The sequence below is a fragment of the Hydractinia symbiolongicarpus genome, chromosome 5 (genome assembly GCF_029227915.1).
Source record: "Hydractinia symbiolongicarpus strain clone_291-10 chromosome 5, HSymV2.1, whole genome shotgun sequence".
NCBI lineage: Eukaryota > Metazoa > Cnidaria > Hydrozoa > Anthoathecata > Hydractiniidae > Hydractinia > Hydractinia symbiolongicarpus.
The window spans coordinates 23,577,982-23,605,697 of NC_079879.1; the positions used below are offsets into that span (position 1 = coordinate 23,577,982).

At 33.3% G+C, this 27,716-nt stretch overlaps 1 protein-coding gene across 2 annotated transcripts; it reads left to right on the forward strand.

Annotated features, from left to right (window-relative positions):
* Nucleotides 1-755: 755 nt before the first annotated feature.
* On the forward strand, nucleotides 756-27,131 carry LOC130645507 (cilia- and flagella-associated protein 46-like). Of its 2 annotated transcripts, none has more exons than XM_057451514.1 (36): nucleotides 756-1,541; nucleotides 2,769-2,900; nucleotides 3,519-3,583; nucleotides 3,862-4,026; nucleotides 5,191-5,314; nucleotides 6,067-6,161; nucleotides 7,498-7,641; nucleotides 7,720-7,816; nucleotides 7,886-7,984; nucleotides 8,361-8,438; nucleotides 8,615-8,727; nucleotides 9,257-9,353; nucleotides 9,699-9,830; nucleotides 10,227-10,459; nucleotides 11,453-11,750; nucleotides 12,099-12,636; nucleotides 13,139-13,458; nucleotides 14,051-14,238; nucleotides 14,733-14,873; nucleotides 15,461-15,632; nucleotides 16,734-16,910; nucleotides 17,183-17,770; nucleotides 18,136-18,626; nucleotides 19,048-20,086; nucleotides 20,511-20,747; nucleotides 21,205-21,465; nucleotides 21,775-21,945; nucleotides 22,045-22,216; nucleotides 22,631-22,806; nucleotides 23,162-23,450; nucleotides 24,061-24,185; nucleotides 24,749-24,812; nucleotides 25,154-25,186; nucleotides 25,489-25,780; nucleotides 25,946-26,082; nucleotides 26,608-27,131. In XM_057451514.1, the coding sequence occupies exons 1-36, from the start codon at nucleotides 1,374-1,376 to the stop codon at nucleotides 26,871-26,873; spliced, it is 7,917 nt and encodes a 2,638-aa protein (XP_057307497.1). In that variant the 5' UTR covers nucleotides 756-1,373; the 3' UTR covers nucleotides 26,874-27,131. The 2 variants fall into 2 exon arrangements, with proteins under 2 accessions (XP_057307497.1, XP_057307499.1); XM_057451516.1 differs by having other exon boundaries at nucleotides 13,142-13,458.
* Nucleotides 27,132-27,716: the final 585 nt, after the last annotated feature.

A 27,716-nucleotide genomic window follows, 5' to 3' on the forward strand; every position in this document is an offset into this window, starting at 1 on the left:
AAAAAAAAGCCTTGATGTAAATCTTAGTATAAACTCCTCTTGTACATTTCAACATTATACTTTGAAGTAACTAAATTGAACAGAACTAGATTTTGCAGATGGCTAGGTGGGTTCATTTTTTTGCAGGAATTGAACTTTGGGGATAACCTAAATTTATCGTTTTGCAGGAATTAAGTTTGGTAAAACTTTATTAAACTTGCAAATCCTGAAATTTAGTTTCCACAAAATTTTGTTTCATTTGAAAACAACAACAACTTTGCCACTAAGGCTATTTGCTTGTCAGAGGTGATGAAGAATGACATAAAAGCTGGTGGCCTTTATTATATATTATGTTTATTCTATAAGTGAGGAATAACGCACATAAATGTCGCACATAAAGCAAGCCTACCCGATTATGTTTTTTTTATAATTGAGAAATAATATAAAAATGTTGTACATAAGCCGGGCTGCCCCGATTATGTTCGTTCTATCAGTAGGAAATAATATAAAAGTGCCGTACATAAACCGCCCTGCCCCGGCTATGTTCCTTTTATAAGTGCCAAGTATAATGTTTTTTAACTGTCATAAGCCGACCCGTTCTGATTTTATTGCCTCATTTCTGCATTTTCTGCCCACTTGATAAGCAGGGCAAACTGCCGTATATAATCCGGGAAGTGTTTATAATCCAAGCTACAAATCATAATTTGTGTCATTAATGGCCACCAAATTAAATTAAAACATAAAAAGGATGGAAGGGTGGAACTGTTGAGTTAAATGTATAGACACTAGTGCAGTGAGGTGCTGGGTGTTTACATGGAGTCATTGTTATTTAAGACCTGAGGTCTTTTGGATGTATAAGATCAGTGACTGGCATTTTGACTGCCATTCAGCATGGGCGAGTGAATGTTACCATAGCCCCGGGTTAACCCAAGCCATATGAGGAAAATTAGGGCGATGGCACACTGTGTGGGCCATTGGATGTTGCCAAGAGTACTAAATACTCTAGGACTCTCCATTTAAGCCACAACCCCTCCTGGAAATAATAGACGGGTATATTCCTCGATATTTGTGAGGCTAGCCATGTAAAATATGCACATCTTTCTGTCTGTCTGTCTGTCTGTCTGTCAGGTCCATAGCTAGAGACCATCCCACTGTGCAAGGCTCTGCTAAAATGACTAAGATAAACCTAATATGTACAAGCCACAAGTGTTGAAGAATTGTACTTCTGTCACCACAATTGACATGAGCATTAATTATGCAAGCACTAAAATAGAAAAATATATGTATGCTTTATATATCTACCAATGCAGCCAACAAAGTGAAATAAGTGTCTATTGAAAATAACTTTCATTTATATATGAATTTTAAATTAAATGACTTTTTAATCAAAGACAATGGATGCAGCTGTGAGACATATGTTAATTCAGGCTGAAAATGAACAAAATGATGTATTATTACGTGAAGCTTTCGAAAAGTTGAGACGTGGAAGAAAAATAACTGGTGATCACACTGATCCATTTAGTTCTGACTTGTATGTTGTCTGTGCTGAAGTCTCAATTAAGGTTTGCCTATTTTTTATTTTTTATCTTGTGTTTTACCCTATCTCAAAAACTGCCAAACTTTTTGGTGTTTTTTTTTAAGAATATTATAATTTTTTTTAAACTTGTTTTTCTTTAAAATTGTCTAAATTTGTTTAAATTTCTTTTCCTTTAAAATTGTCTGGGAATTTATGTTTATTAAAAATAAACAATATTTAACCTATTAATAAATTTAACTCAAGGCATGGAACATTTTTGAGTCATACATAATGTGTGATTATAGAAGCTCTTTTTCTCTCTGTTTATCTTTTATGAAGTACTGCTTACATTTCAATTTTTTTGTTAAACCAGATAACTTCAACCTATATATAGATATCTATTTTCTTGTTTTGATGACCTTGACAAAAGTTACAGTATATGAAAATCTAAGTTATATAGATAAAGTTTAATTTCAAAAAAGCAAATTCAAACTAAACTACTGTAATGCTTGAATAAACGCCCCTTTCTATTACATGCACCCCTTGAATAGACGCCCCTCTTTTTCAGTCATTTTTTAATAAAGGCTCCCTTCTAATAGACGCCCCTTCCTTATAAGACCTTAGGTTTAAGGTTGGAAATTTAGTTTTTCGCTTTTGAAGTTCATTCTCTAAAACATGTGAATATCTTTTATTTTCTGTTGTAAAAATATATATAGGTATCCTTAACAACTGCAAAAGAGACGAAGTGTAAAAAATTTAATAAATTTCCCCATCTTTTAAACGCCCCCCTCGAATAGACGCCCCCCAAAAATGCGTTTATTCGAAGCATTACAGTATTTAAAATTACAAAAGAAGTGGAACACCATTTTACATAATCCCTCCTGGTTAAGATAGTTAAAAATGTCGACAAAAAAATGTTTGTAAATGTGATTTCAAATATGAAAAAGGGGCCAAATATAAATCCCTGTGTTTTCCATTTTAATGGAAGAGATTAAACTAACCAATAGAAAATGTTTGGTTTTTATTTAAATATTTATATTAAGTTTATATAAAAAGAGTGAGCATGATTTCTAAAAGTGATGCTCACTTTCATCTAAAGTAACCTTTAGGATAAAATTTTTCTTTACCTTTACCATGTGTGCCATGATTTTTATTATGCCTTATTTTTTCATTTTTTTAAATCATTTACATGTTTTTACCCATTAACTATAAAAATTAGTTTTTATGAGTGTTTTCACTTAAGAGGTTAATAATATTCATATCTTATGTTTAGCTGGGAAGTAAAGAAATTGTTGAAGAGTGCATTAAGTTATATTTTCAAAAAACACCTTCAGATAATCAGTTTTTATGTCGAGCTTATTTATGTCAAGCACAGTTACATGCTCCTGCATCATGCTTTCAACAGGTAAACTTGCTTTTTACTTATATAAAAATACATAATACAGTTTTGAGTGTAAGTTGCATGAAAATTCTAAAAACTTAATTCAAATATCTTCTTACAATATTTCGCATACAATATTTTTGCCACATTTAACATATGTCGACTTCAAGCATGGTCATCTACCAATGAAAGTCATTTTATTGAGCAAATCAACAAGCAGAGCATGTGTGGGATGTAAACGTTGTAACCAAGGCATGCAATTTTTTTTTATCTATTTTCAGGCCACAAAAGACGTTTTTATTTTAAATGAAAATTAAGGCTAGAATTAATAATTATAAATTTGTTTCCTAAGGCTTGATATTATTTTTAATACAGAAAAATTTTAATGAAAATTTGTTTATCAGTTTCTAACAACGTAAACAATTTTACCTTAAATTTATTTTTGTTTACAAAATGGGGTCAGCCTCTACAGAATTTCGGAAAGCTTCCTTTGAAGTTAAAAAAGCATTTAGGCAAAATTCAAAGAGTATGTTTCTAATTATATTTTATTTTTTAATTTTTTAAGGCATCTGAGAACTTAAGAATCAAAGTTTGCTCTTCTAGATGAGATCATATAGCATTTTTTTTTTTATTTTATTCTAGGAAAAGTTGGTTTCATCAACTGGTTATCTTCTTAAAGCAATTGCTTTTGCAAAAACAAATACCAGGTTTGTTCTCCAGATCTTGTACACTATTGTGCATAACTTCTGGAGGTTTATTAAAAATGTTTTCTCAATTTTCTTTTATATGAGTTCAGTTTTAAATTAATTTTATATTATCTTTGTACTCTATAATTTTTGTGTAATTTTTATTGTGTACTTTAAGAAACTATTCTAGTAGGCAGTGTGCTTTTCTTGAAAAATAATAGAAATTAGACCAACATTTCATACTGGGTCTCCCTCGATATTTTATTTCTAATTCAGTGTTTCCTGTTTATATTGTCTAGATACCACTTTCTGGTTTACAATGCATCAGTTTTGTATTGGGCTTTTGCTCGCCCATTTATGAAGCCAAATTTCCGTCATTTGTTAGCAAAAAGTCTTCATGTGGTTGTAAAAGCATTGGATGAGGTCAATGATGAGGATTACGAATGGAGAGCACACCTTATGATGTATTGTTTTGTTTTGTATTTTTTACGTTTTCCCATATGGTTAAACACCAGTTTATATTATATTCGAATAACATAGCCCATCGTATATTTCAGTTTCCTTTTTTCCAATACTATAGTTCTTATTAAAGCACAGTTGCCATTAGGTGCTAATTAATGCTAGCCAGCACTAATTACTGTTGAGATTATTTTCCATCTAGTAGGTTTTTTTTATAGTGCTAGGTAATAGCAGCACTAGATGTCAGAAAGGTTTTATATTAAGGGCTACTTAACTCCATCAAAAAAATACTGGCATGTTTTTATAACAGGAAATGTTTTGGGTCATATATGGCACAATAATTTGAGTTTCTGATGATAATTTATGGTTTATAGAGATCTTTAGTTGTGAAAATAAGATGACTTACCAATGAAATAGTAAAAGTTTTTTTTATTATTTGTTGTTTTTCTTAAAAGCAAAGAACAGCATTTGTCACCAAATTTTATTTTTTTATCAGGCTTATAAACAAACCATACTGTAACACCTAAAAATCGACTTCTCATAATTGTCCTAGTAGTTCAGAGAATTATTTATATAAGGGTTGAAATTTCTGGTTGTACGCATTGCTGACATTCTCCTATTTATTTTTCCCTTGAAATATGAAATGTGCAGATGTAAAGAATTTTTTATTACTATTTTTTACCTCTGTAGAACGGTCACACAACTTAAATCTTTTAAAATGGCTTGAGTAAAGATCAGCTGATTTTCTTTTATTTCTTTTAAGTCGAAAAATTAAAGTATCTTCAATTAACAAAGAAGAATGCATTAAAGAAAATATCTCTTTTTACTTTGATAAAAATGTTTTTGTTATGAAAAAGTATTTTAAACTGCTTAATTTTATGTTAGATTAACATCCAAATAAGTACTTTTTTTACATAATATATTTCCATATTGAGTTCTTTATTAAAATTGAATGCTAAATCGAGGGAGGCATCTATTGTACTTTTTTTTGTTGACTTGAGTGCTTTTGAAGGGAGCACCTAATCATTGTAGTACAGTAGGTAATAGCACTTTCAGGGTTATTGACATTATTCTTGAATATATTGAACATTAAACTTTTATGTGTTCAACAATATTGTTTCTGACTAACTTCAAGGATCACTTTTTTAACTTTGTTTTTCATTATGTAGAGCTGTCATGGAATGCCATATTGATGCTGGTAGAAGAGATGATGCATTGCACGTTGGTCAGGCTGCTATGCAGTTTACAAAATCTTTTGTTCCACATATGTGCAAAGAAGTGTTTACGCTTCAGGTCAGTGATAAAAAATATTTCTTTGAGTTAGATTCTTAAATTTATGAAGGGTTAATGATATTTTTTCTGGCATGAAATTTTTTAAAACTCAGCTAACATATAATTCACATTCAGATTTTAAATTCACGTTTTTCACATTGGCAAAAAATTGATAAAGTGAATATTATGTGCCTGTCTGCTTTATAAACATGTAGTTATTCGCATCGGCAATTGCTTAGTGGGCAAGTGGATTAGAAAAGGTGCTGCTAAAACGTTGTAGAAATGTTATTGAACCATTTCGCATGTTTTTAACTTAAAAAAGAATTAAGAAAACAAGTCAGAGAAGAATCTAAGGAAAATAAGCCAAACGAAAAACCTTTGTAAACTAGTTCTCTAGTAACCAAGATGAGAGACACTGATTTAGAATTTAAAAGTTAAACACCACATTTTAACCACAGTGGGAATGCTCAATGTTCTTTTTGAGTTTCAAAACATAATAATTTTAATGTCTTTGAGAAATACTGCAGCAATTAAGGCCTCAAAAGGTCTGGGATTCTTGTTGATGGGAATTAATGGGAATTGATGGGAATTAATTTTAAATAATGTTCTTTTGACATAACTTGACATAACCTTTGATAATAACCCTCGGGTTGTTCTGTTTAAATTTATCCTGAGAAACATATAGGTTTTTGCTTCCACAATTGGATAGACTTTTTTATTTACATGAATTTAGGCCCTTGACTGCTATTTCTTCATCAATATCTTTACTTAAGATTCGATATAAGCTGATTGATCCTGGACGAATTTCAAGTATAACTAAATCATCATTCGAATTAATGATTTGTTATAAAATCCTGAAGCTTACAAGGTAAGTTTTTATGGCCTTTGATAAATATTGATAGATGGAAAGCAAACTTCTTTATATTGTTTAGCATTTAGTGGGTATCTCATTTTGTCCATAAAAATCTATCTGCCATTGATAAAAGGTATGTTTAAAAAAACTACAACTTGCTAAGTAGCATTCTGAAGTATAGTTTTTCACAGTGGGTACTACTTTTCTCATTCATATTTCCTACTATTTGTTAATCTTGTAATAAACACTCTAATAGCAAAACACTTTCATATTTCTGCCTATAACATTAATACGTAGATTCTCCCAGTCAAAATTTCTTTGTGGTATTCTGCTCAATATACTTTTGCCAATAATAGCTGATTTATCTCTTTGAAAACAAAAGGCAAACGCAAACTAAATAGTTGTTCTACTGGCAACAAGGGTAAATAAGGATATTTTATTAAACTTTTTTTTGTTATCTATTACTTTGAATTACCTGGAAATAACCAGCTTTCAAGAAAGAAAAAACTAAGATGACTTGCTTGAGCAAAGACTTGTTTTAAACATTATAAAGCATTTTTTTATTCTTATTTTTATTTTTATTTTTTTTGATTATGATTTTCTTTTCTGCTTTAAGGATACTGTAAGGCCCTTTTCGCAAAAATTCTAAAAAATTTTTATCATTTTCTTGTACAGAAAATCCTGAACTTTTCAATGATATTACAAAATCTGTAAAATTCCTATCCCAAATAAGTTAAAATTTGGAAGAATATTTTTTGTGCAATAGGCATATTATTTTTTATTTACCATTATGCAAGCATCTGGTTTCAAGAGAGTAAGTGGGTACCCTGTAAAAATATGCAGACATGTTCAAAAAAAATATTTCCTAACATAAATAACCCAACAACGCTTCTTTTTAAAATATGCATATTTTAGGCTTGACTGTGCTGAGCAAGCAAACATTAATTTGATAACTTAGTTCCCAGCACTTTTAGCACAAGAACGTGCTTTGTTTTTTAGAACTTTATTGCATTAGACTAAAAAAATACAAAAAGTATTATATCATAACAAACTACATTTATTTGACTTTTAAATGGTGTTTTTTACTTATATCACGATAAGGACTTCTTAGGAAATTTCGCAATTATAACAATCATGCTCAAAGACCTTACAGTATCCTTGAAATATTCTGTATTTTTATTTTGAAAATAAAAAGTAGTCCAAAAAATAAGATTAGTCTAGCTCATAGAACAAATAACAAGTTTACCTTGAATAAATATTTTTTCGGCTCAAATGTCAAATGAATCACACAAATTGAGAAAAGTGGGTGGTATGGTGTATAAAAACTGGCAACAACTTTTTTTGTTATCAGTCAAACAGAAACGTCTGCTGTAAACACCAGCTTGGAGATTGGAAAAATATTTAAACTTATCACTGATGGAGAAGATACAAGTTCAGTAGATACAAGAAGTACAAACAGTAGCAGGAATTTTCTCCCACTTCTTCCAGCCGAAAAGTAAGCTAAACTCTTTAAAACCACACACCTTCAGTTTATTGGTGCATATTGGTAATCTGTGTTTAATGTTGTCTTTAGGAACTCTTTATTGCTGGACTTGTTACGGTTATGTTTGGATAAGGGTCAACCGGAGGCAGCAGAACAGTGTGTCGATGAACTTCAACATCTTGTTGCGGTTAGTCTATTATAAGAGATATATTTCATTCCCAACATGGATGAAAAACTATTATATATTTATTTTTAGGATGACAAGTTATTGTTGCAGATTGACTTTCTTAAATGTGACCTAATGGTTAGGAAATTAAAAGAGAAGAGTGAAAGTTACAGCAAATCCAACATTGAAGTAAAACTGCATCTTACTTTACTACCATTTATTTTACTTTCCACCTTTTTAATCGAAACTTGATTTATTGAAGTATTTTAATAAAATAACAATTTCAAATGTTTTTAAATGGTCTTTCTGGTTTCACAATGGTTTATAGCAAAAAATCAAATTCTCGTTTCTGCCCTTGTATTTTTTCGTTACCAAAGAAAACACGTCTTTGGATTCATAAATGACAAATAAGGATAAAAGACATAATAATTACTTTACTATTATTTTATAGTAAACTTTAAGACCTGAAATGCATATTAAGATTTGTATAATTTTAACTTCTGGTTTTAAAAACTTGAATAACAATGTGGTGACCTGTATTTATAAAAATATATTTTTTATTCAGGTTCGCCTCCAAGCAATTTACACTATTGAAAATCATTTAATCTCAGCTAATCGCTTGAATGATGAGAATACAATTCAGGTACATTTGTACGATGTCTTTACAAAACAATTGTTTTTCTGCAGTAATTTAAGTAATGCATTTTCTTTTTTTAATGCTTTCATTGTAAAAATCATAATTTTAAAAAACATTTATTTGCTGTACCGATGTGTTACCATAACAAAAACAACATTAACTAATTTTTTATTTATGTATAGATGGGTTGCTTAACTTTGTGGAATTTATGCCTGCCTTTACTTCAACACAATTTAAGACACAAAATACGAAAGCAACTTTTATTAGCCGTTGAAATGTTAGAAAATATTGACAGGTGAGTGATTGACCAATATAATTGAGAATTCATTTGGTTGGAAATCAAATAAGAATTTACACAAAACATGCGTCAACTTTTAAACAATTGTAAGCAAGCTTTTTTACTTGGAATAATTTTTTCATGTGTTCACTTGTATAGGTATTTCTTATTTTTGTATGATTTAAGAACTAACAAAATCTAGATCGGATTGTAAGTAATTCATTAATATAGCCTGTCTAACCCATGCCAGTATGGAAAACGTACGTTAAGCTGAGAGTGCTGTTTATCAACTCTTACCATTTGGTTTTGTTTCTGGTTTTTAACCTATACCTAAATTGCCTCACTTCTTGGAAAAAGTTGACAAAAGGTCCTGAATCCTGGCATATAGTAAACAACCCAGTGTTGTTGACATTATTGACCCTTTAATTTCAAACAATGTTAAAAAAAGCTGCATTAAGATGATTATACAACATTCACACAATTTTTGTGTGAATGTTGTGTAGAAACACACAAAAAAAAAAGAAATGACATAGTTAAATATTTTTAGCTTGCTTACATTACTACGGTGTCAAATGCATTATGAGGTTGCTAAATGTGAAGAGGATGATGATCAACTACAGTCTGCCATAACACATCTCCTTAAGGTAAACTCCTTTATTGTACCAAAAAAAGAACTTGCAATGGCGACCAACAATGAGATAATAATACTTTTGCATCCAGCAAGTTAGAGTTTAGTTATTATGTGTCATTTTTAAGGTCCCTGCGGCATGGTATATACAAATAAATCATGTGTTGCGAAGTGATTGCATAAGGGAAACCTAATTTTATAGGTTCAGAAAAGATTCTCTCCTAATTGTGAAGGCACTTGAACCGAATAGAACCAAAGTTCTTTTGCTGGTCACTTGCACTAAGTTTTTGATAGCATTTTATTTAGGTGTTGCAAATAAAATATAGGATATATTAACTACGTATGCTGGATTTTTTTTTAGGCACTTGACTTGGATGACTCGCAAAGTTATAAATCCCGGTTGGAGCACTCATTACAGCGACTCAAGTTGAAGGCATTGTTATATCAACTACCTGAAAGACCTGAAGACCATGCGGCAATGATTATAGAGCAGGTAAAGATGTTATATATTGTTTTTTTGGAGTATACCAAAATCGAAAAAGTAGCTACTGCATTGAATTGAGACTTATGTTTTTTAGCAATGATGCATTTTCTTGCTTTTACCAGGGTGGCCAGGGTCGCCACAACCTCTTAAAAACTTTTTAAATTTTTATTTTTCAACTCAGACTTTGTATTTTTCAAAACGAAATGATACTCAAATTTCCTCCATTTTTTTTTCAAAAAAGATGTGTTATTGGTATCGTCGTGGTTTAGCTTTTTGTTTTTAGTGGTTTGTCACATAAAAATGTTAAATTTTTTACGCCTTAAATTTCCTTTCATCTGTGAGTTTTTTTATTGAGTTTTTAACAGTGAATCACGAATAATAATAAAAATAATTTTTTATGTACAGGCGGAGTCTAGTGTTGATGCCAAAACATCTTTCAAGATGCGTAATTACCTTTTGAAAGCTGGAATGCTGCTTGCTCCAGATGTATTTTTATTAGCTATGGATGGAGAAGAAGCATTAAAAGTAGGGCAAGGTTCTATTGAAAAATTAGCAGATAAAGTTAATCAATATAAGAAAGCTATATCAAAAATAAGTGGACATTTAAATAGGCTGGAAGATACTGACCCAATTGAAAGGTTAGTGACATTTTAGTTGTGCGTGTGTAAGAGGCATGTTTACTTATTCATGCACTATTTTGATAATTCATCAGGTGCTTGTAATTCTTATCCTGTCTAAAAAAAATTAAGAATTGTCTTTACTTTGTCTAAAATCAAAGTTCCTTTTTGAAAAACTCCAGCATTTTCTTTTACTTTTTTCTCATGTTGTGTGTGAAGTTTATTTAAAGAAGTTATAATCATGTAACCGTGGACAACATCAAGAGGTTTCTAAAAGTTCCTAAATTGAAATTCCTTCCTCAAAAAGTTATTCCCTTCAAAAGTCACGAAAATGTTTTTTATTAAATTATCCTTTTCACATGTTATTACAGTGCACATGATGGACATTTTATTGTTTAACTTGATAAATTTTAGCTGAACGACTTTTTAAAGCTGGATCCGGTAGGTAAACATAAGTAAGTTATCCCAAGAACAAAACGTATGATATACGCAAACAACCTCGCGAATAAAGTTTACAAAAAGCTGTCTATCAAATTGGGATTTTTGTTACGAAGTTAGACACGACATATTTTACTATTCAGATACGCAATAATATTTGTTACACACTTATTTTTCAAAATTGATTTGTGAGACCTTCCTGAACGGAAAATTCCTCGAACTTTTTATTTTCGATGGGTCCGTCTTGGGTGAACCGACTGACAGGAAGAAGAAAGACCACAAACCCACAAACCCCAAAATTTGCGAAATTCATTAATTCAGTTAATTCTGCCTACATTCACTTTTAAAAAGTTTGGTGGAAACACCTTTATTTACTAGTTAGTTAACAAGTGTTTTGAACACTTGTCTTATCTTTTTAAAAAAGAAAAAAGAAAAAAAAAGTAAAAATAGTTACCAAGATGAGATTCGAACACACGACGACTCCCGTGTCGTTGCTCAGAGAGGCAAAAATTTCCATTCTTGTAGGACACATTTGCGTTTTAATACAAGCTCACGAGCTTGTAATTACCTTTTTAGAGTTAAACTTTGGGCTGATCTCGCAAAAACAGCACGTAAACAACAAGTTTGGGATGTCACAAGAATTGCCGCAACATTCTGTCTTTTATACGATGACAACAGATGGTTTGTTAACACAGTTGATAATCTTCCTTCAAAGATTTTCGATGGAAAGTTCTCAAACAACAATCAAACAAATGTGGGGAATGTAATTGAATTTGGCGTTTTGTCAAGGGAGCAACTTGGTGGGAAAAAAACCTTCTCAACTGATTCCGACTTACTAAGGTTGCTAGCTGAAGTTAATTTCATATACGCAGAGGTATGTTTTTCCTTTTGTTGGGAATTCTTAGTGTAATACTTATAAAGCCATATAGTTCGCGGATAACTTGTTTATTGTGTGATGCACTGTATGAACTCATCTGCAAGCTCACCTATAAGTACTGTATTATAATCAAACAAGTTTTCCGTGAGATTGTCGAATATTGTAGACCTTTGTTTGCACAGGTATTTGTCTATTAACAAGATCTGTGTTAGCAATGGCGTTAGGCCAATCACGTTGTCTGAATAGGCCTTTTGGTGCAAGTATGTAAACAATCTGTAACCTTTCCTCTTATTTTTTGTCAGATTACAAAAAGAATTAAAAGTAAAATTACTTTCGAATTATTAGGCACTTGTGCAACTACTTCAAAGTGAAGGACTTCACCTTCTACAAAAAGCTAAAGCCCCTGAGGACAATAAACTCAGACCAAAGAAGTACCAAAATAATCCTGTTAAAGCATCAGAGATGCCAGAATGGTTGACTTATAGTGATTGGATTGATGATGTGTCGACTCAAGCGATAAATCAATTTCAAAGAGCTGCGATCATTGGTGTCGAGTTAAAAGAACCTTGGATCGTTTGTAATGCTGGCATATACGTCTGGAATTACACAAAGCATTTGCTATCTGAAGGCAAATACTCTTCACTAACTAAGGTGTTTCGACCTTTATTTACTAGTTTGCAATCTGTGGGACACGATACTGAAGCTGTATTTCTTTGTGATCTTACAAATGCCATAGCGCTTGGCTATTTGCAACCGTATATACCTCAATCATATTACGAAGCTGTTGAGAAGTGCCTTGAAGATCACAGTAGTACATCAAGCAAAGATAAAAAAGCAAAACTTGGAACTAGTTCGAATCATCACACCTCTTTAAAGTCAAAAGGTTGTTACTACATAGTAGTTAAAATATCCACACTTTATCCACATTATACCTATCGTTTTTATATACCTTATCAGGAAATAACGCGGAGAGAGTAATTAATTTTAAGGGTCGGTAACTTAAGTTTCCCCTGGTTAAACATTTCCCCTGACTTGCTTAATCCTAAAGTTATAATTTTTTTCGACTAACTTTAATCAACCTAAAAACTTTCGACCTTTTTACTAACATGTTCCAATTTTATTGCTACTTAAGTCAATGGACACAAAAATAAGCTATACTTAGAAAATTTCGTTTTTTGTACCTGATACATCACGTTAGTCAGGGGAGACCGATAAATTCCATGCATAAGTGACTAAAATTTGTCCTGATTAACCAAAATCTGTTTATTCCTGATAAAAAATCAGTTGCTTTCTAATTTTTCTTCCCTTTTCTTCAAACTATAAGACATTATGATTAGATGTCGCCCTCCTCTTTTACTTGCTATCATTATTTTTATTGTTATTAGCAGCAGCATCTAGTGTGCACCTTACTGCAGGCGCTATTTCTGAAGTAAAGGAAGCAGTTGATATTGTTGAGTACACTCTAAATGTGACATCAGGAGCAGAAAAACGCAACATTGTACCTATCAGCGTTCGACATAAATTAATCAAAACATGGGTGCTTTGCAAAGGCCTTTTAAATCAACAACTACCAAGAAACTATGGCCATGATAATGATGCTATTGACTCACAAGGTCCAATGTCGAAGGCTTTGTGCGCTGTCGAGGCCTTGTCTCTTCACACAAAGCATGTTGCTGAATTTCCTTCATGTTCAAATATTTCAGAGGTACGAATGCAAGCTTTGACGTTCGATTTTAATTTTTGTTTTTCTACTAGTTTTGTGTTTTGACATAAAATTGTGAAATAAGTAAACATAGAAAATTCGTTATGTATGTATTCAGTGTAGGTTTGTTCTATAACGTGGCAGATGGTTGAGACCACATCCAGTATATAATAATTATTGTTTCAGATTTTTCTACTCAACGAAAACAAAACTTTCTCTAAAAACAAAACTTATATTTTACATTGAAAGAAATTGATTTTTGTCAGTACTTTTGATTTTAAGCCAGCTTCTGAGATTTCTAACACTAAGCAAAGAAAATGAATTACTTGCTATTTTTTGTGGTGATTAATAATTCTTTAATTTTTAGTATTTAGGACAAGTTTTTGAAAGTAAAAAAATAAATAACAGTATTCTATCGTAGTTTCTTATAGCTTTCAACTTTTCACAATCCTAATTAGCCTTTTATTTGCTTCCTTACATTCTGTCATGTTTCTAGAAAAAAATCGTTTTTAAATCCGCCCCTTTTTTTAAAATTCTGTTATGTTTACAGAATACAATCACTTTTCTTACCTGAAAATTTATAATTTTATTGCAGGTTATCAAGTTAGTTAAGCATGCTAAATGGACTGATCAGTTATTGCTACTTCAAGTCTGGACTCAACTCGCATTGGTAGCTTATAACTCCAACATGGTAGACATAGCTGTAAGCTGCTGCGATACTGCTTTGAATACTGGGAATGGAAGTGATGCATATTCCAAAAAAAATCGAAAGAAAAAAACGAGGTATTTATTCAATTTTTATACGTTTTATTGTCTACTGTAAAGAGTGGGATAAGGCAGTAAAATATTGGAATATATTTTTGCGTGGAATAATTTTTGCTAATTTTGCAATTTTTTGGTGAATTCGCAAAAAGTCCCCACAAGACGTCAAGGATTTGATAATTCGCAAAAATTAATCCACCCAAAAAAATTAAAAAAAGGTTTTTCATCTTTATTTAATTAAAAAAAATTTTCTTATTTAACGCATTTTTTATTTTAATATCTTTTAGTTTTATGACTCGAATTAAAAAAATTCAATCTTTTACTCAAATTCGCAAAAATAAATCCAAAACGCTCGCAAGATAAATCCACGCAAAAAAATCCCGTCTTATTTATTCCCAGCTGAAATAATAATTAAGAACTACACAAGGCCACTCGTAGTAAGCAGGACTTCTAGGTCAACACTCTCAGACATGTTTAGACTTTTTCACGTTACAGAGACTATTCCTATGTTTCAGCTTCTACAAACACAATTGCCTTGTGGAGCAAGAAATGTTGTGTTATGCAAGTACCATCAAGGGACAATGTCTTGTCGCCACGATGAAAGGGAGGATGGAAGTGAGAAGATTGGCACTGGAATGCTTCGTAAATGCTTGCAAGTAAGAATAATATGTAGTTTCATCCGCCACTACCTTGAGCTACTAAACATTGCGGCAAGGCTCGCTGGTGTTCTAGCAGGTTCATGGAATACTGTGTGTTTCTTAAGCTCTCACTAAATTAAACAGACCACATACCCATTTTGTGGGATGGTAATGAAGAAAATATTAAATTAAATTGTTTGCTAGCCATTCAATCAGAAAAGTAAGGAAACATGGTCTGGTAAGGAAAAGCAGTAATTCAATAAGTATTTCTTGGTATTCTGAAGCCATGTTAAACATTTTTTTCATTTGAATAATGGTCAAATTTTTGCATCCAAATTTAGATGAGATTAGGTATGTCGATCAAGATTTTCTGCATATGTAAGAAACTTTTACTCTTCTGCTAGTCCTAGACACGAAAAAAAGTTATAGTACAAAGTTAAGAGATAAAATCTTCAATGGCGTAAACAGTCTTGTTTAAGCTTGTAAAAGAAGCATCATGGTTGCGTTGAACATTATCCGCTGAAGTAACGAGTGATTGTTTCTACCCTCTTTTTTGATTACGTATATCCACCATTAAAAGGTTGTGCATATGTATTTCTTGTAAGGTATGGTAGTGAAGCCGAAAATTACGATTTGGTGATGTCTGCAACACGACACTACTGGAATACTGTTTATCAATTAATATCTGTTCCAATCGAAAGAAAGCTGTTAAAAGAGCCAATCAAAACCATCCTAGATTGTGTCACAAGCGTCGCAAAAAATGTTTTTGACAACAAGGTAGGTGGATTTTGTTTGATCTGCCAGTCAGGTTTTTAGGTTAGAAAGCATACGCATTCTTGAATTTGATACGAAAATATGAAAATAGCGCACTTTAAAGCCAATGATTAAAAACGCGAAATATGGAACATACACATTCGCGGAAGAGGATTTTCTTTTTGGAAATTTTACTATTTTTTAAATTTTAAATTTTGCTAAAACTTTTATGGATGAAATGTTTGAAACGTTTTCGTTTTCGCGCGAGGAAACATTCGCCGTTAAATAAAAATAACGAGAAATAATAAGAATAGCATGATGTTCGTACATAGTGTACTTAAAATTAAAATAAGAGGTATTTAATTATTTACAGGACGAATAAAAAGAAAAAAAATATGAGAAAACAATTTTCGTGAGTCGAAAAGTATCTGTAGTTTCGTTAGAAAAAGGTTTTGCGATTTTTTTCTTCGGATTGTTCCAAAACATAAACCTTCGCGAGAGAAGTCAAATATCGCGAAAACCTCAACACTTTCAGCCCTTAATTAATTATTTCACAAGACTGGGTCATTTGCAAGGCGTAGGGCTGCCCACAAAAGGCGTTTTCAAAGTGATTTGGTGACAATTGTAATGCTAGATTTTAATCTGCAAACGTTCAACATATTACAACTAAACACATCGGTGCAGCTAAAGAGAAATAAACCGCCTCCTTGAAAACGTGAAAATTACGCAACGAAAGTCTAATATAACATTATTGATAAACTATGCGCTGCAAAAATATTAAATTATGGTTAATAATGTTTCAGTTTTATTGCAGGAAAAAATAAATTAAAATCTTTTCCACTTACCATGACTAGCAGAATGACTTTATAGCGATAATTTAAAGGACGAGCGAACGCGACGGGCGACCCCGCGGATTTTTCTACGGGTTAACGACTAGTCTATATTATAATAAATTGAACAATTTTTTCACACTCTTCGATGGTCAACAAAAGGCTTCTTTTTCCACTTGATCAATACGCTATTACCTGCTGTTTGCAAATTACGTTATCACATTTTTAAACTACATTTTTACATCAGCTTGTTCGTTCTAAACATAGTTAAGAGAGATTTGATAAATATTTTCAGGATGGAAATAACAGAACCGAGTCAACAAAAAAGACATCTCTGGCTGTGAATGTAAACAACAAAAACAGCAACACAGAACCAGCGCAATGGAGTTCAAATGGAAAGACGTCGTTAGACGGGGATCTGCGACTGAGAGCTGCTCTTTACAGCGTTCTATTTCAGACATTTGCTGACAAGGTATAACCATAACATTTGCAATTTGGATGAAAAAGAAACGGCTTTAATTTTTACATCCACTAACTAGCAAAAGATTGCAGAAGTTTAAAAAAGTGAAAACTTACGAATTACCGGAATAATCGTTAAAAAGCGTTACATCCGATACGCTTTCAAAATAATTGTTTTAGAGTTGAAACATTTCTAGGCGGAGTCACTGCTTAAATTTCTTTAAAAAAAGTCAGATAAGTTTCTTTTTCAAACAACCAGCATAAAAATTTGTATTTTCTTTTTAGGGAGAATTTAACGATGGCCTTCTGGCAATGGATAAAGCAATAAAGGTCATGCCTCGAACTCACCATCGTTTACTAATCTTCAAGCACAGAGTTATAACGCAAGCTAAATTGTCAAAGACTGTTCAATTTGACATGGGCAAATTTCGCGACGAGAGCGAATCTTTACTCTCGCAAATGTGGCAACGTGTCGCGAATTATTCGACGCATCCTAAAAATCAAATGTCAGCTTACATTAACGCTATCGATGTTCTAACTAAAGACGAAAACACGTATCAGAGGGTTGATTACTTAGCTGAATTCGGAGAATGGCTATTTGTAAACGAGTACCCCGTGCAGAAAGCGGTTGACCAACTCTTGTTCGCAATCAGTTTACTCGTAAATGATCTCGATAATTCAGCTTTAAACCCCTCTAGTAGTTTTATTTCCTTCAAAGACGACATGAAGTACCTGCAGAACGTTAAAGACATTTTCAAAATGGACACTTTGATTCGTTTGTACGTCATGATCTCGGAAATGGTTGGGCGTCGAGATGAACTGTATCAACAGTACAATTTAGCTGCAGCATACCTCGTGCAACACATGTGGAAGGTTGGTAACACTCCTTCATTTCTGCTCATATCTGTTTGTATTTGTTTTTATCACAGCTATAGATTGACGATTATTAGCTATCCACGTCTTTCTATGTGCTTTGTTAAAAGCTAGTAGCGTGTGGCTAAGTCGTTACGTAGTTGCCTTCATAAACCAGAGGTGTTCAGTGTTTTAGTCTACAGCGCGTACATCGTAAGTAAGTGTCATTACCACAATTACAGGCTGGAGCATGCTAAATTGGGAAAAGCGGATAGTTTGGGGGAATATTAGCATATATAAAACCAAGACATTGCTTTTTCGAGAAAATAAAGTAATTTTAGTATTACTTTGAGAACTCAAATTTAATTTAACCTTATTCTTTTTAGACAGCAATTACGAACGCCGAGAAGGCGGTAAAAGAAGGAATTAAACCAGGCGAATCGGCTCCGGCAAAGAAAAGCAATAAAGGATCAAGAGAATACGCGCGAGTGGAGAAGTCATCTTTCAGATCATCACTACCTTCCACCATTGAACTGTGGGCCACCTACCAAATCCCAGACAAGTTAAAAGAACATTTCACTGCAGATACGCATGGTTTATACATCAGTAAAAGCTCCATCCAAAAACCGATGTTATCCTTGTATTTCTTAGAGAAGCTAACAGAGAACTTGGCTAGTATTGGTTTCCATCATTTGTCAGTGCAGGTTATGTTGCTACGAACGTATATTGCGAAAGAACTGGTTGGTAATAGAAGTTTGTTGTTGCTGATGTATATGAGAAGTTGCGAGTTGTACAGAAGATTGAACATGAATGCAGCATATGAACGCTATCACTCGTTTTTAGAAGAACCTATTTTGACAGAAGAGGACCAAGAAAAGTAAGTTTTTACGGTTCGCTTCTCCAAACGTATTTTGCCCTTTGCTCATTTCAGAATATTGAAACGTCTTTGTCACTATTTGTTAAAAGTCGTGTCACTGTGATGTCCGCTTAATCGCTTAATAATAAGTTAGTAAGAAATCGGAAGGAAACATAATTTAATCCAAAGTTAAAATTTAAGATTTTACGGACTCCCCGAAGTCTGTCTTCCCTTCCAAGCAACTTTTTAATTGTTAAATTGTTTTTTGTTCTAGTGGTTCAAAATTTAACAATTCGAACATTTTCTTAAACATAAGAAACGTTTCTGCTGGTAAAAACTTGTCCAGGACAGTCAATAATTTCCGTTCTGTAAGCTAGAGCAAATAAATTATTATCTGCAGTTTCTGCACGATGCTTTTCTGATCGTATCTGATTAACTTAAGGTCGAGAGAGGAAATTGAAGTTTGGGAAGAAAAGCAAAGACAAGTGAGGTTGGAGGAACTGCGTCAGGGAAGTGAAACAAAACTTATCACTGCGCAGTATCTGCCATCGTCGAGCTGCAAACCAGAATTGGGGAAGGTGCTCCTACGAGATGTTTGGGCAAAAATGGCGGAATATTTAATTGAGCAGTCGCAATATCAAAGCGCAAGAAAGTTACTCGAAGAAGCCAGTCTGTCAGCAGTCGCCTTTGGTGACTATGAAACGCAAGAACTGATTAATTATAATTTTGCCCTGATTGCGTATCATGAAAAAGACTGGGGCAAAGCTATATCATTTCTACAGCATTCGAAAGTTCTACGCAACTCGCAAACGTTTTGGATGAAGAAAATACTGCTTCTGGTGGATTCTTTACATAATTTTTCTAAACAAGACACAACTTTTCAGAGTCATTTAACCGATGATGGATTGAAGAATTCTAAAAGTGTACTGGAGAATGCCATAGCAACTATCAATGAGCTTATTGCCACGAAAAAGAATTGCACCCACCTTGGACCTTACATCAAAGCTAGGTTTCTATCTCACTTGGGTATGATTTTGTACACTGAAAGCAAAGAAAAGCGTTATAAGACGTTAAGTGATAAAACTGAATTTCTTCAAAATGCTTGTTACTATCTCGAAGAAGGATTCAAGCAGCTTAGCGAGTTGGGATATAAAAGGGAGAGCATCGAGATGATGTTTCTTCAAGTAGAGATAAGAAAAAAGCTTGCTTTGTCTCAGCAGAATGATCAAGTTAAAAAGAAGATGTTGTTAGAAACAGTCAAAATGGCGCGCTCCGCTGTGGAAAATGTTACTATAGTTGCAGCGGAAATCACTGACTTATCCAAGAGAGACGAAGTTGGGAATATTTTTCTGCCGATTCAGCATGACATCATCACAGCACGTGTACACTGTATTGATGTAATGTACGAAATAATAAAAGTGGCTTTGGAGGAAAAAAAAATGAAAAGATTAAAAGAAGAAGGGAAAGAATATATCGTACGGGTACGCGTCATTTTGTAGTAGCTACTAGTTACATTGTATGGGTAACCGTAACCGTAAAACACTTACTTATAAAAATAGTATGAATAAATGTCAAATTTTCACATCGTAGCTAATTATTTTTATACTATATATACCACCAACACAATAGTTATTAGAACGTTTAAAAAATTGAACCGATGTCCTTCCCACAATGAAACTAAAACGATCGCCCGTTTTATTCACAATGCTTTCCGGCTAACCTGTCGGGCGTTTATATGATAAAAAGACTTTATTTTCAAATTCCAAATGATTTTTAGGGCTTGGACCAGTTTAGGATACCCACCTGTCTTGACTAAATCACTTCTAAATAGCCAATACTTTTTCACTAAACGTCTCATAGTCAGGCTTACGTAAGGTTACGTATACGATTTTACTACCTTTTTAGCTTATTGATAACTACATCGAAACGCCTCCTGAGTTAACAAGTTTTGACGTAACTTGGTTAAACACGATTTCACATATCCCACAAGAAGCCATGATGCTTTCTGCTGCCATACATAGCCTTACTAACAAGCTTCCTACTTTGCATGCAAAAGCTGCTCTACAGTTAGGTCTACTGTTAAGCATGCTGGCGAGATATAATAACGACGACCATTTTGATGCTTGGACTCATCATGAGCAGGTTTGTTCAAATTTTGTTTTCGTTTTTTTGGTTTGTTTGTTCAATAATGAAATTTTACCTGACTTTGGCCTGCGTGATCATAGTTTTTTGAGCCTTCGCTGATGTCATTTTTTTCTCCCAGAAGTAGAGGTAATTATTTTTAATAACTTCAGCAATTCTCATCAATTATTCTCAAGCCATTCACTTAAAGTCGTCGAAGTCCTTTTTTCTCTAATTGAGACACAAAAACGTTGTACGAAAATACAACAACTAAAGACTGGTTTCTGTAATAATAGCTGTTATTCTCTCAGTGTGTTTATAATAGTCACGCTACAGCTCCTTTTGGAATCCCCGCAGATTATTTCATTACTTCGTGCTATCATTGCGGTAAAAATGTTCGGCAGGCGAATTCTACTTGATTATTCAATGATTTAATGAGTACTTTAAGTTCATACTAACCAATGAAACTACTTTCTAGGCAATCATGCAAGGCGATATTGACCACATTTCTTGCACTCCTTCGCAGATGCATCGCTTGAAATCACAGGATGACCAACTATCTGAGCTGCAAAACTGCATATATTTTTCTTCTCAAGCAGTCGAAAGTTTGCTGCAAGCCATCCAAATAGGTCTTCATCACAAAAATACGATTGCTCTACAAAAAAGTTCTCTTCAGTTGCTAGATTTGGTTGGAACGAGAGATGCATATTTCTCAGTGCAATTGCTTGCATTATACCAGGTATAGTAATTGTTGTCTGGATTCTGGCTAATTACAATGTGCAAATGCAAGGTCTCGCCAAAATGAGACGATATTTGCATACAACTTGTATATAAATATTTAACTGTTTTTGTTATTTTTTTTGTTGATGACCATTGTTTTTTTATAACTTGTGTTTGTCTTGGTTGATTGATTGATTTTTTGTTGATTGATTTGTTGATTGATATTTTATTTGCAAGGTTGTAATATTTTTTTGTTTTTTGCCTTGGAAAGATTTAGAAGTTTCGTAGTTATCTTGCAGTTCAATAAAAATTTTCTTTCAAAATTTAGAGTACTGGTGCAGCAATAGCTATGGAAAAGGTTTTACAGCGTGCGTTCATTGATCCACACACGTCAGAGAGCGCCGCTGTTATGGCGCAGCATGAACAACTAAGAAAAACAATGATGGGCGGATCAAATGTTTCTTTGCACTTTAACAGCACTGCTATGAATAATTTTGAGGTAGGCCTGCAATGAAAACCTGTATTTCTCAACCGTAGGAAAGTCAATAAGTATTGATTAAATAATTCGCAGGTGATACTTACTTGTAATTCTGTTTAGTGGTGTAGACGCCTTTCCATTTCGAAAAATCATTTTGAAATTTTAAAAGACATCCCGTTCAACATCACCTACGTACTGTTGCAGCATTCATACGATCAAAACTACGTGTACGGTGGCGTGATGGAGAGATATCGACCAATTACTTCTGCAAAAAAGAAAGATTCCTCTTCAGGTAAACAAACAACTTTTAATTTTTAGAAATTGATATTATTATATGTCCGCAGGGAAAGCCGCCTATTAAATTCATGACATTACTTTATTATTTAATGGAAGTAGTCCATTTCATGTGGATTTCAATCATTCAAATCATTCAAGCAAAAAAATTCTATTGTTTTAAACTTAATTACAATATGTGATTGGTTAAGAACATCTTCAAATGAATGAGGCGGGAATTTTGTAAACATCTAAAAACGCATTCATGTATTTAAAAACACGAATGATCGCTTTTGAAAAAGTTTTTTTATTCCACATAAATTTTTGTTGTTTATCCTTACCAGTGTTATTATTTTCATTTTTAAACTCCATGCTTAGTACGAGCTATTTCTTATCTGGTCATATTTTCAATCCTTTTTTTTTCTAACACCAGCTTCAAGGACAACAATTGCACGACAGTCGACCAGTCCGGAGTTACTTAGTAAACTTCTTGAGATGTGTTCTGAGTATAAGTCAATGGTGGCTGGAGAACTGATGAGACAAATTTACGCACGTTATCAAAGAGACAGAAGAAAGGAGCTTCTCGGGAAAAAGTTTGAATCTGAGGAGGTATAGCTTTCATATAATTTTTATAACGACGGTTTTATATAAGGCTGGGATTGGCTTTTTCTTTTTTTTTCTTTTTTTCTTTTTTTTGTTAAATACAACAAACAAATAGGAGAAATATCTTTCAAAATTTTTTACAATTAATAGTTGTGACTGTGGAATTTTTATATACTTAGGCTTTGTGTCCTAAGAACTTAAAATGCACTGTCAAAGGAATAAAATAAATCCAAAAAAAAACAATAACGGCTGTACATTTAAAAAAAAGAAAATAGCTTGCATCTTATAAAAATATTTTCATTTTCTGTTAGAAGTATAGGGAGATAATAAATGCTACTACACACGTCATGTTTTTGTACAGGCTACGTTGCAAGAGAAAGAAACTACTGAACATGAATCTAAAAAAATTAGCGAAACTTTTGACGCACTTGTAACAGCCATCGAGGCTTATTTCGGAAACGTATTAACACAAATCCAGAAAAGCTTCGAGCAGGATACGGCACTATATTTTGTTGTTTTGCTGGCTGACGAAAATCTGCTGGAATTGCCACTAGAGGCGATGAGCATCTTCAAGAAACCTGAAATTAAGTCTTTGTCAAGAGATTTTTCACTGCAAATGTTTTACCATAGATTCAAACAAGGAGAGCCTGGTAGGCACAATTTTTATATACCAGTGTCCTGTCTTTGTGTGTGTTTGCGAGCAAAAAAGATCATGCTACTCTAACACGAAATAGAGAATGCGAATAAGTATACTTTGTTGTGACGGGCAAATTCCGTGAGCTAAAAACAGTAACTGTGTTGGCGACGAGTAACTCTCAATTGTTGTTGTTTTTAATAATCGATTTCCTCTGAAATTTTTTCCACTGGCTAGCGACTAGTCTCTTTAATAAAAGCCGTACTTTGTCTGCCTCTGCGCGGACCCCCGCTGAGTTAGAAATTCGTGCTACGGAAACAAGAATGCCAAATGCGATATATTTTTATACACTTTGTTGCGACGGGTAAATTTAAAGGACGGGCGAACCCGTGGAGTTTTCCACAGGCTATCGACTAGTCTGTTATATTATTACCTGTCCTATATTTGAAATTGCTGTTTAATCGCTACTTTGTGCTAAGGATGCACGAACTAGTGCTACAAAAAATGAGACTGCTGAAAATCTTCCGCAAGCTGAAAATAAATCCTGTTTTTTTCTGCTTTCGTTTAATATCTTTAAAATATATATCTTTAAAAATAAAAATTATAAGAATTATACCACGTTTTAGACGCTGGTAGGCAGAGTAAAGCAGATCAAAAAACACCATTAAAAGGAAAACCGGACGCAAAAGCGACGAAAAGTGATAAAGGTGGTAGTCCAGCTACTAAACGTAAAATAACTGCTGATAAAAAGGTATTAAGTAGTAAAGCACATTTCTTGAAATTAATTTGAGAGTATGATCTCTACTTCTCTTTACAACGCTACTTCAAGAATCTGTGCTAAAATATTCTTACGGAATAGAAATATCTAAACAATGACTTTTTTTAGTTAGAAAGTTTTGTTACACCTGTAACCGATTGTAACTGCTACGAACGTATTAACTTTGCGTAATGCCATTGGTCTTTCAAGTAGCTACTCGTTTTTTGTACATGGTTAAATTACGTCCAGCAAAAGTTTAGATTTAGGATGCGTTACGTGTGTTACATGTCTGTAATAGTCTAATTAACCGTATTCGTTCCGGGCAGGACGCAAATTTTAAACTTTGGAGGACGCCACAGACATGCGATAAGTCACGTACGATAAGTGGGTTAAGTTTAATTTAATTTAAAAATTAGAATCCCCTTGTTGATAATATGTTTGAAGGAAACGCGGTCCGTATAGGGTTTAATGACAAACTGCAAAAAGTTGCAGCACTTGATAAATCAACTAAATTGTCTATTGCCATGTGTCTATTTGTGTTAAAATTTACCTTTTAGGCCTGTGGCAAAGAGTTCGTCATTGACAAAGATAACATTATGTTGGACATCTCAAATTTGAAATGTATCATTTCGAACCGTTTTATCTTTAATTCATTATTCATTGGCATAGGAAGCAATTTTTTGTGAGGGGGATCGGGGCTTTGCCCCCTCCTTTACCCTTCCTCCTTCTCCTCCCCTCTCTCCTTCCCTCCTCCCTTACCTCCTTCTTCCCTACCACCTTCTCCCCTACCTCCTTCTTCCCTACCTCCTTCTCCCCTCCCTTCTCCCCTCCTTCCTTGTCCCGTCCCTCGTCTACCTCTTTACTCCTTGTCCTCTCCCTTCCTTCTCCCCCTCCCTCCTCCTATAACAAAAACATAATTTATCATACAACTTTGTGTTATTTCTTAACAAAAAAATAACTAGATTTGGTAGATCCACTAAACGATGGATTCTCTGGTAGGATTTTGGTTGTGATATTCTTACTTTTGCTCACCCAACGTCGTAACGAATAATCTCTTTATTTGGTGCTCCTCGGGTCTTGCAGATAACATGAACAAAATGTACCAAATGTATCCTTATGGCATAGAATTTGAAATTGATATAAATTATGATGAGTGTAAATATAAAAACCCTAACCCTTCAGTAATCCCCGTCTATATGTGAAAAAAGAACAGTGAAATAACTCAAAGATTGCATAAGCATTAAGAATGTACGTTTAAATTAAATGGCAAAAATGTTTTCGATGTCTTATCTTTTAGAACCTGATCGACCAGAGATCACTATAGATCGCATCACTAATGCGTACAAACAAACGTCGAAATGGACTGGTATTAAAGGATATGAAGAAGTTTCCAACGTGAAAGACATGCAGACTCTTCTAAGAGACAGTGCAGGCTTTTTATTTCTGGGATACGAACGTTTTTTGTCCTTCCTTCCACCAAGCTGTGTTGCGGCTTTCAATTTAAAGGAATGTCACTTTGCTGTGTTGTTGGACTTAGTCAAAACTAGTAGCAGCTATTTACGACAGGGCAATCTGGATGCTGCAAAAAGGTTAGTACTCACGTGATAGTCATGTGATAGTCGTGTGATAGATGGTGAAACTCAGAATAACACAAGTTTTGGAAAATATTGTAGGTCTGGTCTGATTAAGTTTTTTAAAATTGTGAGTTACTTTTATATTTTATCTTATCAAATGTACTAATTTGGTTTGTTTAGCCCAAGCGATCTTCAGTTGGAGAATCCTGTTCAGACGAGCATGATTCTTTCCTTATGTGGAATATCTGCATTGGCTCTCAATCAATGGAACGGCACTTTGAAAGAAAATGAGAAAAAACTTGAAACAATTCTTAGTGGTAAGCGTAGTAGTTTTTTAATATAAGCAAGTTGATGCTCTACTAAGGTGTATTGCACCAGAGTGAGTATTTTCCGCTCTCGGGCGTATTTAAAAGCGACTATAACAAATAAGTCAAGTCGTTACGGAATTAGCTGCGTCCTAGCCGCTATTAAGTTCTAATCATTGCATAAATAGAGTGATAAGACCGCACTACTAGTTTAATATGAAGAGCATCTTTAAGCCGATTTTCCACTCTAGAACGATACAGAAAATGCAATGCAATACGATTTCTTAATTATTCTTACGCTTACTTCTTAGAAAAAAAATAAAATTGTTTTAGAAAAAATAAAGATTTCCAGCTATTTAGGTTTCGGAAAGTGCAGTCTTAGGCTATTCTGACGGTTTGGAGGGCGAGCGGTATATGACGACATACTCGTTAGTTAAATCAGTGCTTTTATGGCTCGTACAAGTTGACCACGCAGCTTTTAAAAGTGGTGTAACTAAAAAAAAACGTTTATTTGCATAATTTATTTTCTGTCATTAGGTCTGTGGCTTAGTAACCTTAGTGTTGGGCAAGCCATCCGGGCAATAGTTTTCCCGCAAAAGTTAAACCCACCAGAAGACAAAGTCCCGAGGGGAAGCTCCAAAAAGAAGTCTAGTACGGCTAGTAAAGAAAGTCGAGCAGCAAGCTGTGCGAGTGAACAGGTTGATGTACCAAATACACTAAATATGGAGGGAGAAAATGTGAAATTAAATTATGACCTCTATAATATGGTGATGTATGGTTTACCGAATTTTGTTGTAAATTAAATGAACTTTATAGGATACATGTTTAAATAGTAAAACAGCAACTTTAATTTAAAATTGTTCGTGTGAACCAGTGGCGCGCTTATCTTCAGCGTAATAAAATCTTTTGAAAAAATTCATTTTTCAGATAACGTTATTTTGAATGTTATAAATATTTTTATGTATATAACTGTAATTGTTTGATTCAAAATTATTTATTTCCGTAAACATATATTTTTTTAATTTGCTGTACTAAAAAAATTACCTGTTCCTACAACAGAATAATTTGTTTTTACAGGGGAATGATTTGTAGGAACAGAAAACGTTTACGACCAGACATCTTTAGAAATATCAAATATCGGTCTGTTGAAATGCAAACGAACATGTTTCTGCGCCCAAAGGATGTTACATTTTCTTCTTACTTCAGGTAAATGCTAAAAACTTGACACATTTATACTGAGATCATCATTTAGTTCTTAAACTTTTACAAAAAAAATTACTGTAATTGTTTAACAGGGGTAAAAATTAGTTATTAGCTAAGAAAGTATATCGCTTTTTGTTTTACAATTTTCCGCCAAAGTTTTGAAAAATATCAAATTGTGCTGACTCGGAAAAATGTTTTGACCATAGCGATATTTAAGGTAAAAGGACTTTAATTAATAAAACGTTTATTCGAACATTTAAAGTTTGAGACATGACAAAACTACTCAAAAGACTTGCTCGACGAATTGTGGGGTTGGGGTAAGTGTGTTAACATTACTTTACTTTCGAACGTTTATGACCTAAATTCACAACTTTTTACCGAACGTTTTATCTTATAAAACAGAAATTAAACCATAAATCGAGTTGATAAGGCTGTTGTTGCAT